At 43.4% G+C, this 13,942-nt stretch overlaps 2 protein-coding genes across 2 annotated transcripts; both read left to right on the top strand.

The window, feature by feature from the left end:
• Positions 1 to 7,569: 7,569 nt before the first annotated feature.
• LOC149258509 (uncharacterized) lies at positions 7,570 to 11,574 on the top strand. Its single transcript, XM_089420607.1, has 3 exons — positions 7,570 to 8,965; positions 9,565 to 11,228; positions 11,560 to 11,574. Exons 1-3 carry the CDS (start codon positions 7,570 to 7,572, stop codon positions 11,572 to 11,574), a joined length of 3,075 nt encoding a protein of 1,024 aa, XP_089276733.1.
• Positions 11,575 to 12,131: 557 nt separating this feature from the next.
• LOC149258508 (uncharacterized) lies at positions 12,132 to 13,601 on the top strand. Its single transcript, XM_089420497.1, has one exon. The coding sequence runs from the start codon at positions 12,132 to 12,134 to the stop codon at positions 13,599 to 13,601; it is 1,470 nt and encodes a 489-aa protein (XP_089276623.1).
• Positions 13,602 to 13,942: the final 341 nt, after the last annotated feature.

Below are 13,942 nucleotides of genomic sequence, written 5' to 3'. Positions count from 1 at the left end.
TTTCCTCATATTTAGCCCTAGCCACATGCACAGAGGCCTATGGGAGCGGTTGGGATGATCTAGTCACATGGACGACAATCTATGGGAGCAGTTACAAACCCAATTGAGTTCAGACTCCGTCAAGGGTACGAATAGGGGAAAACATGAGAAAAGCTTTGAATTTCCTCGCATTTTTCGGAAGAAAAATAGCTTGGAAATTCTCAGAGGCTTCCAAAATTGTTTGAAAAAGTCAGAAATTAATTGAAAATTTCTTCTCATGATGTGAATGTATTTAGTGCACTAGTAGTGACCTTAGTGGTTTGATTTGGTCCAATTTGTGCACTCTTGATTCTAGCCCCAAGCTCAAATTCCCCCTACAGGTTTTATATATTAGATCTTGGAGTTATGTGATGGTTGATTGTGAGTTGATTTAGTTGAGGATGTATATATGAGAGTGAGAAGGTATTAGAGAATGAGTTTATGCTTTAGACCTTGAGTAGAGCCTAGATGTTTCAGCCCATGAGTGTTAATGATTGAATAATGTGCAGATCTGAAGCATATTTCAGTATAGATCATAATTGGAGTTCTTGGTGTAGAGATTTATTGGAGAGTTGTGTATGCTGCTAGATATATTTTTCGTAGAAACTCTCACACTTGTTTTTGTAGGAGTTGCTATTACTTTTGGTGCATAGACTTAGTGTTGTATATTGTTAATTATAGTATGTAGCAGTTACATTCTGATGTGAGGGTTTGATATCATATTTGTGTGGCCACAGTTTTACTATTGGAGAGCACATACTTTGTGCATTTGTTTTATTTATATTTGATGATGAGATCTTGTTGCTAAGAGCATGTATGCAGAGTTTATTTCTTATTGAGCATAGTGTCTTGGGATCTAGTTTGAAAATATATGAAAGGAGGTCCGCATAGTGGAGAGGAGCAGTGACTTCATGAGAGAGGAGCAGTGATGGTGAATCATTAGCGAAAGGAAGAAGTTTCTCAATCCAATGGTGGTTGGATAGTCCAATGTTAGTCGGGCGAGGATCGATTGATCATGGTGGCTTTAAATGGATGGTGGCCCGTAGAGATCAGTAGAGAACAAATTATTCTAAGTTGATCAGTAGTGTCGAGTCTCCTAGCCGATCGGTGTTGGCATAATATATATGAGGTCAAGTATCTATGTTGATGGTAGTAAACCAGCTATGTAAAAGATCAATTGCTTGAATAATAGAAATTTAGAGCAGAGTAACAGCAACAGGGGTGGTTTTTCTCCCAGAAGGGTTTCAACCATAAATCTTGTGTCTCATGTGTGGTGATGATTTGTGTGGTTTCTCTTTTATTGTTTTCTTTTATTATGTGTTGAATATATGTTCACATGTTCATTGTTTACTCATATGCTGCTAATATATTGTGAGTTGCTACAATAATATGTGTGTGATTAAGTTAATAAAAGGAAAAAATTGATAAGTAGATCAAACTACTGATTCACCCCACCCCCCAGTAGTGCTCAAAGGTTTCAAATAGTTGGTATCAGAGCAGGGCTCTTGGTTTCAGCTTGATCACTGGAGAGTAGATATGGGATCTTGTTGGCGAAATCTAAATTATTTTTTACAGAATGGGAAAAAGCAAGAGGAATCAATTTAAAAAAAGAAATGGCCTTCAAAATAAGAAATCTTAACCAAAAGAATCTCATCTTCCTAGTGCAAGCGGTTCAGCAAACAATGTGTAGAAATCAAAAGATCAAGAACCAAAGGTATTGCAAAATAATGAATCCAAAGGTATAACAGTTAATGATTTTCTTTTGAGTTACAATTTTAAGGATTTAGATTTTGATCATGTTGCTTTGCCTAGTGAAGATGATGATAATGTTAAAAGGTTTAGAGCTGAGGTTTCTAAACAAACAGCTGCATGCAAGGATCAAGAAAAACTATTGCAGATTTGTGATGATAAGGAGGCCAAACTCAAGGAAGGTATTGTCAACTTAAAGATTGAGTCGGTTGAAGCAGAAAAAGTTGAGGAAGGTATGTAGAAGCAATACCAAGTGAAGGTTGAGGAGGTTGATAAATTGGAAGCTGAAATTGTTTCCTTGAGAAAGCAGTGAAAAATGGATGAGAGCATTGTTGCCTTGGATAATTTGCTTGAGATCCAATGATCACCATTTGATAAATCTGGTCTTGAATTTCAAAAGGGTGAATCTATTTTGCATGTAGGTAAGAACACCAAAGAAGAACTCAAGAAACCTGTAGCAAACAACACCAATAAAAAAATGAGATCCAAGGAAATAAGAAGCAAATCCAGCAGCCAGTTAGCAAACAAAAGAACTAGCAACAAATCAAGCAACAAAACCAGCAGCGGAGAATAAAATCTCAAGGAGCACCTATATTGAGAAGATCTTTTGTTCCTAGAGATAATCGTGACAGATATGTAAGTTTTCAAAGGAATCAAAATCCTTTTGTTTGTTTCGTGAATGAGATACAATGCTACAATTTTCACAAGTTTGGGCATATTGCGGCAAATTACTGGAGTAGATCGTATAGACCATATCAATAGAGATTCCAGTAATTCCAGTAGCCAAGGAGAATGGCTAACATGTATAACTATTATTTTTATGGTTATTGATACTCATGTCACATGTTTGGCCATAAGGAATCTTATTGCAGATCTAACCAATGGAGGAGAGCTGCATTTCAGGCACAGTTTAGATATGGAATGAATAGTAGGAGAGTTGATCCTTTTAGCCATGTGGAATGTTATATTTTCCATAGATTTGGCCATATGGAAAGAGATTGATTTTTGCCCATTACTCAAGGAAAAACCCACACAAGTAGCAAAAACCAAGACGATCTAGTACAAAGCAAGAGAAGAAGCATATCAAAGAGGAGAAGAAGAAGCCTAAAACTGTGTGGAGAAAGAAGGAGCTTCAACTTTTCAACTAGTGAAGAGAATTCCCTCCTATAGTCCATGGTTATTTCATGCATACTTATAAACAACTGCATATCATGAGAGGTGCACAACCTCAAGGGGAGCGTATGTTGGAGTTTACAGCAGCATATGATGAGTTCATTTCAGCCTCATGCACATTCAAGTCCACAAGATCAACCTGTCTATTTGAGGTATATTGAGCTCATGGGGAGATATGCATGGTAGGTAGACTCATGATTTGTTTTGTCTATTTCACTTCTTTTCACTTATGTGATTCTAGTAGCTTTACATATGTATTCATGAGTGAATATGAGCAAATTTTTCAGCCATGTATATGTTTTTGGTTTCCACAAACAGCTGGTTGAAAATATGTGCAACCATGCATAGATTGTGGTCATGAATCCAGGATGTTTTGAGATGACTTGTAACATGGACCAGCCATGTATGGACTATTATATGAAATTTGTTACAACCATGTTTTTACTATTGTTTCATCATTTTATGATGGTATTGACTCTAATAAATAGTATGTTGAGTCATCATGGTGATAGGCTAGTTTTGGAGGAGTCTTGTGGAGTCTGTTTTGAAACCACATATTTGGGCTAATGATGATGTAATAGTCATGATGTATCATGTTTTTGAGTCATTGGTCCATAGGAAATGATTGTAACAACCATGTATTTCATTGATATATTCATGTAAAATTCTCATGGAGTCATGTACTTATGATGTACTATCTTTTGGGTCATATAGCCATGAGTCATGAGGTCATGTAATGGTCATATGAGATATGTATGAGGTCTTATGATGTTGCAAGAACCATGTACATATCATTGTATATGTCATATGATTCATGGTCATGTGTAGTCTTGGTCCATATGGTGCTTCTTTCTTTGCAAGGAAGCAATGTTTGCAGCAGAAGTGATTCACTGTAGGTTGGAGTTGCTTTGGTGATGACATGTGTTCAGGGGCAGAATCTATTTGCTCTTGTTACTCCAACCATACACTTTTGGAATTATGGTCTGCTTGGAGGTGTTCATGGCATGCCTCAAGTTATGATCATGATTGTTGGATTTTGGCCTCATGTTATGAGTAGAGAGGTTGATGATAGTCATTGATTTTGCTACTCTGTGGTTGCTTTATGGAGGAGTTTTCGATCATACTCATGTGCATCTTGTTGCTATATTTGATGTTGCTCTTCATTGCACAAGTTGAATATGTTGATTATGGTTGCCTTTATGTTAGCATGTTGTTGCTTGCTGCTAGAGGTGTTGGTGGTATGCTGCTCTGAATGATGTGGATATATTTGTTGCTAACTACTACTGATGTGTGGAGAGATAGAGGATGATTGTTATAAATTTTGCTTGTTGCTTATATGGATGCATGGATGATTTTTGATGCATTATATTTTAGCCATGTAGAGATGTATGCTCCAGTATGTGCTTCAATTCTTTCTATCGATTCATATGGAGTTTACCCTTTGCCATTGATGTGAAAGGGGGAGAGAATTTGGAAAGATTTGGATGGATTAAGTGTAGCATCATTTTTGGAGAATGTATGGAGATCATCCTCACATGTTGATGAGGTTGACATCAATGCCAAAGGGGGTGTTTGTTGGCATTGATATCAACAAGGTCATGGTCATGGTCATACTTTTCATTTACATGTGTGATGGATGTTTGACTTGGTGGTCCTATTGGTTGGCTTTGATGTGATAACAGTGAGATAGTTGTGTTGGCATTGATGTCTACTTTTGATATGCATGTGTGATGGATGTTTGACTTGGTGGTCCTATTGTTTGTATTTGATGTATTGACAGTGAGATGGTTGTGTTGGCATCGATGTTAACTCTAGAGGTCATACAATTATGTCAACCTCATGATGATGCAGATTGATGGACCATGGTGTGTGTCGGTATGTGTTGGCATTGATGGAGCTTGATGGTAGCATGATGGTCTTGGATAGAGTTGGAATGTGTTGGAATATACATTGATGGACATGTCATGATGTTTGTTGATCCTATTACAGGTAGAGGAGGCTACTACATGTGATGATCAGAGATCCATGTGATGGAGATGATTCATGGCATGCTAGTTGAGTTGTCAACTAGGTCTTCATGTATGTGCCTATGAGGAGACTTGTTTTATTGATGTTATGGCTTGATGATGGTGTTATAGAGGTTGTAGAGGTGCTTCAAATGTGTTGCAGCTTGTTCAGAGGTCTGATGGAAAGTGGAGGACTTGTTGGCACACTTTCCAACCTTATTTGTTGGCCCTTGTAGGTCAACTTGGCAGTAACACTTGGGATTCTTGTTTGATCCATTTGTCAAGGTGGAAAAGGCCATGTCATAGGTCTAGAGGCATGTACAGATGCAAGGGAAGATGATGCAACAGATGGTAGAGGTTCTGAGCTGAAGGACTTATGGTTTTCCTCAATTTTAGCGCCATACATAAGCTGTTATGAAACCAGCTCAAGAAAAGATAGAAAAGATAGATCAACGCCTTAGAATTCAGCCTCTTCGAGGGGGCAACTTCCTTTACATTACATAAATGAACAATTCTTGGATGATACAAATGACAAAACCTCCTTTCTATATATAGGAGTCTAAGGAGTCACAATATAATCCAGCTGACCTAACAATAATAATATAAAGCCACAAAAATAACAATAGAGGGATTATGTGGGGCACAGAAATAACAATATGGGGCTAATAGGGGCACAACAATATAAATAAGGGGTATAACTACAATAGTAATGGGGTATTTACTAGTATTATAGGGACCCAACATGCCCCTCTCCTTCAAAAAAGTGTTGTCCTCAACACTTGAGTAGTTCTGGATACTTCTGCATAAAATTCTCATCCTCCCATGTGGAATCTTCAGTGGATAAGTTCTTCCACTTGATAAGATACTCTGAAATTGATCGATTTCGTAGCTGTCGAGTTCTTGTTTCTGTGACTGCTTCCGGTTCCAATATAATTTTTCCTTCCTCGTCAAGTTCTGGCAATATTGTTTGAATTGGGAGCTTGTCACCTATAACCTTCTTTAAACATGAAACATGGAAAACTGGGTGCAATCCAGAAGCTGCAGGAAGCTCCAATTTGTATGCCATAGTACCAATCTTTTGCAACACCTTGTACGGACCATAATACTTTGGTGATAATTTATTATCCTTCTTAGCTTGCTTTAGGGACATTTGCTTATATGGTTGTAGCTGTAAGAATACCCAACCACCTACATCAAAACTTCTTTCACTACGATGTTCATCTGCCTGTTGTTTCATTCTATTTTGTGCCAACACGAGGTTATCCTTTAAGAGTTGGAGGACTTGTTCTTGATGTTCGATGTGATGTTCCACTGCCTGAACCTTAGAATTTTCTCTTAAATATGATGTGATGGATGGTGGTTGATACCCAAAAAGTGCCATAAATGGGGTCATTTTTGTTGCTGTATGGAAGGAAGTGTTATACCACCATTCAGCCAGAGGCAACCATTTGACCCATTGTGTATGTTTATCAGATACAAAGCAACGAAGATATCCTTCCAAACATTTGTTTACTATCTCAGTTTGCCCATCAGATTGAGGATGATAAGATGAGCTATGAGCTAACTGAGTACCAAGACAAGAAAATAATTATGTCCAAAAATTTCCAGTGAAAATGGGATCTCTGTCACTTACAATAATCTGTGGGTTTCCATGTAGCTTTTGAACTGTTTCCATAAATGCAGTAGAAACTGTATTGGCTTTAAATGGATGTGATAATGCACAAAAGTGTGCATACTTGGTAAGTCTGTAAACTACCACCATGATGACACTCTTTCCCTCAGACTTGGGTAAACCTGTGATAAAATCCATTGAAACCTCCTCCCAACGTTGGCTTGGAATGGATAAAGGTTGTAATAGACCTGGTGTCTTAATTGTTTCAACTTTATTTTGCTGGCAAACCAAACATTCCGCCACAAACTTTTGAATATCTAATTTAAGGCCATCCCAAAAAAATTCCTTCTTAACCCTGTGGTAAGTTTTTAAAAATCCTGAGTGCCCTCCTAAGGGAGAAGTGTGCAATTCCATAAGAATCTTTTGTTTTAGCTGGGAATTCTTATAGAGGTATAAGCGATCTTTGTACCATAATGAATCATTTTGCCAGCTAAATGTATCAGAAGTACTGGAATCTTGTTGTAGCTTTCGAATAAGTGCCCACACTTCTGGCTCTGATACCATAGGCATGGAACCCCGTTGACGGGGGCTTACAGGCCGTCCCACGGCCCTGTAAACCCCACCTACTCTCGTACCTATCCACCCTTGGTATCCATGCGGGCTGCGGCCCCTGTTTACACTTCCTCCTCCGGCCGTAAACCCTCACCCTCACTTTTTACCCCGCCCACTGTCTTTTTCCCCTTTTACCTCGGCACTTTACCCTTACTGTTTTACCTGTTTCTCCCCTGCATCGGAACGGCGCCCTCACTCCGGTTCGGCCGACAGCATCTCGAAGGCGACGTTTTTTATTCGGTTGGCGAGGCGAGCTACCTGTCACTATATACCTGCTAGGGTTTTTTCTGGTTTTTCCTTTGACGGCTACCGGTGATCACCCCTTTCGGTTACCTGGTCTCGAGGAGGGCTCTGTTGGACGGTTACTTTTTTTGTGGAAGGCTTAGTGCAGCTGTCGACATGGACACAGAGGAAGTTGATTACTCGGAGTCTCCGCTGGCGGATAGTTCCATCTGGCAATCCACGTTTTCTTCTTCGGGGGGTCTGCTCAATGGGAGCCTGTCTGCTGGCTTAGAAAACGTCTCCCCCCCCATAGACCCATCTCTTCCCTCCGAATTCTTACCCGGTGAGCCCTCAAACTGGAACTCATTCGCGATCCCCTCCCCGGCCACTTTGGGTTTTTTGGCCGACTGTCTACAACCCTCCCCGAATGGAGCTCCCACCCATCTGCTGGATCCTCCCTCCCTTGACCCTCCCCCTGTTACTGAGGCGACATCCCCTATCCCTCCTGCTGCAAACCCTCCCTCCTCGTTTACAATCCCCCCATCGGCTCCCACTGCCCCCTCCGGCAGCTATCATTCGGTCCCTCCCCTCCCCGAAGCTATCCCTCCCCCGGAGTCGTGCCCTCTTCCCCCCCCTCCCGTCCCTCCCCCTGTGGGCTCACAGGCTCCTGCAAGCCAGAGCCGTATGACCTCCCGGGCTGCCAAAAAGCAACGCTGTCTAAAAACTGCGGAGGACGCTATTCTGAGGCTGGAAGAAGATATTCGTTGGGGAGAAGCCATGGATCTGGCAGACTGCGTCCTGGTGGGTCGGATCAAGGGCAGACATGCATCGGCCGCAAAACTAAAGGAATGGGCGACAGAGATTTGGGGTAAATACCTAGTGGAGATACCTACGGTCCAGACCTTTGTGCGTGGTTGGTTTGCCCTCAAATTTGCACGGGCGGATCACACGAGTTGGGTCCTTTCATCGTTTTGGCACTTTGAAAAGGCCCCGGTCCTCCTCAAGCGATGGACGCCTTTATTCGACCCGGAGACGGAGATAATAGGGATCGGCCCAGTCTGGGTCAGGCTACCAGGCTTGCCGCTGCAGTACTGGTCAGAAGACATTTTTAAGAGGATTGGAAACGCTCTCGGTACTTTCATGGAATCAGATAAATCCTATCTTGCAACGGGCTCGTTGGCTTATGCGAGAATTTTAGTGCATATGGATACCAGAGGGGGGGTGCCGGAAAACATCAAAATACATTGGAAGTCTACTTCAAGAACACAGAAGCTGGATTATGAAGGCCTTCCCTACAGATGCAGAAGATGCCACCAGGTGGGTCACCTCTTCAAAGACTGCCCCCTCATTCAGAAGGGCCAGCAGGCGGCAACAGAACAGGACCAGGACACTGCTGCAGGACAGACCATCCCCCCTGTGGATACGGCGCGCAGAACAGACCTCATCATCACTTCAGATACGGTGGAGGCCCCCCCAGCACCTCGCCGCAAGAAGCAAGGCTCCCACACGGCTCGGCCTCCTTCTCCTCCTCTAACGAGATCCAGAGCTGCGAAGGGTGCGGTCTTCTCCTCGGGTACGTCCTCTATTTCGTCTGCCTCTGTTTCTCATTTTGCATCCATGAGTATTTCCACTTTGGGTGTGCCTCCCATCTGCTGCCCTCCCCCCTCCTCCCCATCTGCCCTTGACCTCGTCATGGGTACAAACCCCCCCCTCAACCCTTCGTTTTTCGTATCCTGCCCCATTCCGAAGCCACCTGGCTTCCTCTCACCCTCCCCCCTCCCTTCTTTCCCCCTCCCCTCCTTCCCCTCGCCCTCCCCATCTGTTAACTCCTCTCCTCGGTACTCCACCCGCTCGACCACCAAGCAAAATCTCCCGGACTCCATTGGGCTGTCGGTGGAAGCCCTCATCCTCTCGCCTAAACAGGGGCGGGGTCGACCTTCTGGCATGACCAAAGCTCGTAAACAAATGGAGGATGAGATTCTCCGCGGCAAGCAACAAACTCTTCACAGGGCCCTTAGAGCACAGGACACCCTTCACCACCCCCCTCCATGAAAATTTTGTCCTTCAACTGTAGAGGGTTGGCCAGCCCCGATAAAAAATCGGCCCTGAAGCGACTTCTTCTCTCATACCCTGTGGACATTATTTTCCTTCAAGAGACATTATGTAAAGCAGACTCCGCCACCTCCCTTCTTGGATCATGGCTGTCGGGGTGGTCCTTCTCAGCCATCGATGTGTCTGGCAGATCAGGAGGCATAGCGATTGGCTTCAAGAACATTTCCATAAATATTAAGAACATCTGGGGTGGAGTGGGTTTTCTAGGGGCCGAAATATATTCAAAAGACTTGGAGGAACATCTTAAAATTATAAATGTATATGGCCCCTGCCAAAACAGAGAACTATTCTGGCAAAAGCTGCTCGGTTCCGAGCTCCTTCACGATGAGAACATAATCTTGGGGGGAGACTTAAATTTCTCCATGGGTTTCTCCGAATCATGGGGTCACCAGGCGCAAATTGATCCACTCTCTGATTTCTTCGGACAACTGCTTGAAGATTACCGCTGGATTGACCTCCCCTCCGCAAAAATCCAATTCACATGGAAGAACAACAGAACAGGGGACCAAAGTTTAGCCAGGCGGCTGGACCGTTTCATACTCAAAGAAGGACTCAGCAATGTACATCCTAGAGCCAGGCAATGGGTGGGAAGCGGAGGGATCTCGGATCACAGACCAATATATTTGGAATTGAGTGCAAGACATCAGTCACAAAAAGCCCCGTTCAAATTCAATGCTACCTGGCTGCGGGATCCCACCTACATCAAGCTGATATCGGACTTCTGGAAGGCACATCCGATCCGGGAGGATGAAGACCCAGCCACTGGCTTTGTAAGGAACCTCTCAGAACTCAAAGTGGTCTCGAGAAATTGGGCTAAACTGAAGAGACAGCAGGATGACCAGACCATCTCCCTTGCGGAACAAGCTATAGAAGCCCTCGAATCCCAATCTGATGGTACATATTTATCCCCAGATCAGAAGTCAATGTATGATGATCTCATCAGTAGGAGAACCCAAATTCTCAGGGATAGAGAGGATTCCTGGCGCCTCAGAAGCAGAGCCATTTGGCTAAAGGAGGGGGACGAGAATACAAAATTCTACCACCAGTTTGCAAATGGTCGGAAGGCAATAAATACTATCTGGGAACTACAGGATGAGCATGGTTATTCGGTGAGCAGGCCTGGAGATCTAGCACAACTTGCCACTTCCCACTTCAGAAATATATACAAAGCTCCAGATCAAGCAAGCCTTCTCGAAATAATGAGGGTGGCAGAACTCTTTCCTAGATTTGTGGAGGAGGAGGATGCAGAAGATCTCACAAAAGATATTACATTGGAGGAGCTGGAATCTACCATCAAAGGTTTTCAGAAGGACAAAAGTCCGGGACCGGACGGCTGGACCATCGAATTCTACTCAGCTTTCTTTGAGCTGTTGGGGCAGGATATTCTAAACGTTATAAATCACTGCTGTCATAATGGATCCCTCCCCTCAAGCATAAAAGCCACTTTCATAGCCCTTATTCCTAAATCTGACAAGCCTGTATCCTTTGATGATTTTAGGCCCATCTCGCTCTGCAATTGCCTCTATAAGATTCTGGCAAAAATTCTAGCTAACAGGATCAAGCCCATCCTCTCGGCTAACATATCCTCTGAACAATTCGCCTTCCTCCATCGCCGTCAGATTCATGAAGCAATTGGTACTGCACAAGAGCTTCTTCATTCTATGCAGAGCAAAAATCTGAAGGGCATGATCCTCAAGGTGGACCTATCAAAAGCTTTCGATAGGGTAAATCTCTTATACATCAGAATGCTCCTCACCCATCTGGGCTTCCCCTTCCTTTTCATCAAGAGAATAATGAGCTGCATATCAGATGTCCCTTTCAGTGTCCTCCTCAATGGCTCCCCCTCCCCTTTCTTCACTGCTGAAAGAGGCCTCAGGCAAGGATGCCCCCTCTCTCCCCTCCTTTTTCTCCTCATTATGGAAGGTCTAAGCAGACTGATAGCATCTGAGCATAGAAGAGGAAGATTAAAAGGGATAAAAATATCGGACAACTGCTTCCTCACACATCTACTTTTTGTGGATGATGTATTGATCTTTTTAAATGGTAGTATGGCAGACTCTTCGGCGCTAAAATATGCTTTTGATCTATTCCAGAAAGCAACAGGAATGGTAATAAATATTCAAAAATCCACCATAACGGAACTTGGTTGCACTCCTCAGGAGGTCATCTACATCAAAAACCGCTTTCCTTTCCACTTTCATCCCTTAGAGGAAGGGCTAAAATATCTTGGTTTCAGGGTGAAACATGGAGGATACAAAATAGCTGATTGGATTTGGCTAATATCCAAAGTGGAAAAAAGGATAAATGTCTGGTATAATAGATATCTCACAAGGGCAGGAAGGCTCACTCTCATAAAAGCAGTCTTGGAAGCAACGCCGGTTTACTGGATGTCTCTAGCTTGGATACCCAGAGGGATATTAGCCAGGCTTCAAAAAATCTGCTGCAGATTCTTATGGCAGGGGAACAGACAAGGAAATCTATTTGCTTGGGTAAAATGGGACACCATAGCCAGACCAAAAAAATGGGGAGGTTGGGGGATTAAGAGACTGGACCTATTCGCAAATGCTTTGGCGGCCAAGTTGGGATGGCAACTTCTTACATCAGACAGTCTCTGGTCGAAGGTAGTTATGGAAAAATATATCGCCCCAGAAAGCATATACAGTTGGATCTGTAGGGAACAAAGAGGAGGAGGAAGGCACTCAATCATATGGAAAGCGGTTATAAACTCTCTTCCCCTTATTCGAGAGGGCCTCACCTGGAGAATCAGACAAGGAAACACAGTCCGAGTTGGTATAGACCCCTGGATTGGCTGTGGAAACATGCACACTCTCCCAGCACAGCTCATAGCCCATCTTAGGGTGCAAGGAGCCTTCCAGATTGCTCATATTGCAGACCAGGGAAACACTACTTTTCTCCATCAGGCCTGGAGGACAGCACGAGACCTACACATTCCAGAACAGTGGAGACGAGCATGGGAGTTATATACGGAGGCACTCACACAAGCACAGGTCAGATTGACGGAGGGAGAGGACGAAATTGTCTGGGCTCTGGCAAAAAGCGGATCATACACCCCAAAGGAGGGATACCTGCAGCTCATGCAGCCAAACAAGCCAGACAATATGCTGCAATGGTGGAAGACAATCTGGCATTTAAAAGCAGCCCCCAGAACACGCCTTCTCATGTGGGCAATTCTCTTCAACAAAGTACCAACAGGAGCAAATTTAAAAAAGAGATCCTTCCATGGACCTTTCTGGTGCCACTTATGCAAAAGCAATGATGAAGACACTGAGCACCTCTTCCTCACATGCCCGGTTGTCAAAGAACAGTGGTCTACTCTTGCTACAAGATCCCCTTCCATCCATCTATGGCAGGGCCATTCTATCAGCGATGCCTGGGAAAACTGGCAAGCACACCATTCAGGAAAAGAAAAGAACATCCCTCTCCTGATGTGCTGGACCATCTGGACAGCCAGAAACAGGGCCATTTTCGACCAAAAAAATCCTCTCTGGCCTACCCTTATTGCGCACCTCTTTGCTGACTTTGCCCTCATTCCTGAGGATCCTCCACCTGCTCCCCATAGGAACATCACCCCGGAGACTATTGACAAATCTTTTCCCTGGGCCTATTTTGATGGCTCAGCCCAAGAGGCTGGTTGTGGGGGAGGTGCCATCCTCTATCTGAGAGAAAACCATTCATACTCGCTGCAAATTTACCTGGGCAGGGGCACAAACAATTATGCTGAGCTCACCACTGCTAAACACCTAATTTCATTTGCACATGAAAAGGGTTGTACAAAACTACAATTGTTTGGGGATTCACAGATTGTATGCAATTGGCTCACCAGGAAATCATCATGCACTGTTTTCTCTTTGAGACACATACTGGATGAGGCACTCAGACTAACAGATGTTTTTGAAAAATTTGAATGTCGACATATCTACAGGGAGCGCAACTCTCGGGCGGACTACCTGTCCAAACAAGCAGCGCAAAGGCAGGAAGAGGACTGGCTAATTCAAGAAGACCTGGATGGGACCTTCTATCAGCATTACCATAGACCCTTTGATGACCAACAGGCACAGAGGGACACACAGATCTGAAAGGGGTCCCAATATGCACAAAGTGATGCTTTTTGTTTTTTCCATTACATACTATTTAGATAGACTTGTTTATATATGGACAGCATAGTTAAGATGAACTGTTATAGTCACCTTTCTCTATTTTTTGTGCCTCCTTATGGGGGGCAGCACTCACAGCTACAAAGCACAGAACACAGTATATATGTTTTTTAATTACTACACAGACAGACTCTTGTGACAGATACCTCTCTGAAACTCCCTGCGTGGATCAACAGTTCAGAGAGAGGACGGTGATTTTTTGTTATGATCGTACACCTGGTTCCTTTTTCAGTACTTTATTTTGGAACTATGGACAGCCTCTG

Source organism: Pinus tabuliformis, chromosome 6 (genome assembly GCF_031772625.1).
Source record: "Pinus tabuliformis cultivar Carrire ecotype Pingquan chromosome 6, CPIR1, whole genome shotgun sequence".
Classification (NCBI taxonomy): domain Eukaryota; kingdom Viridiplantae; phylum Streptophyta; class Pinopsida; order Pinales; family Pinaceae; genus Pinus; species Pinus tabuliformis.
The sequence above is the reverse complement of the archived record's forward strand: the minus strand, read 5'-3'. Positions and strand labels throughout refer to the sequence as shown.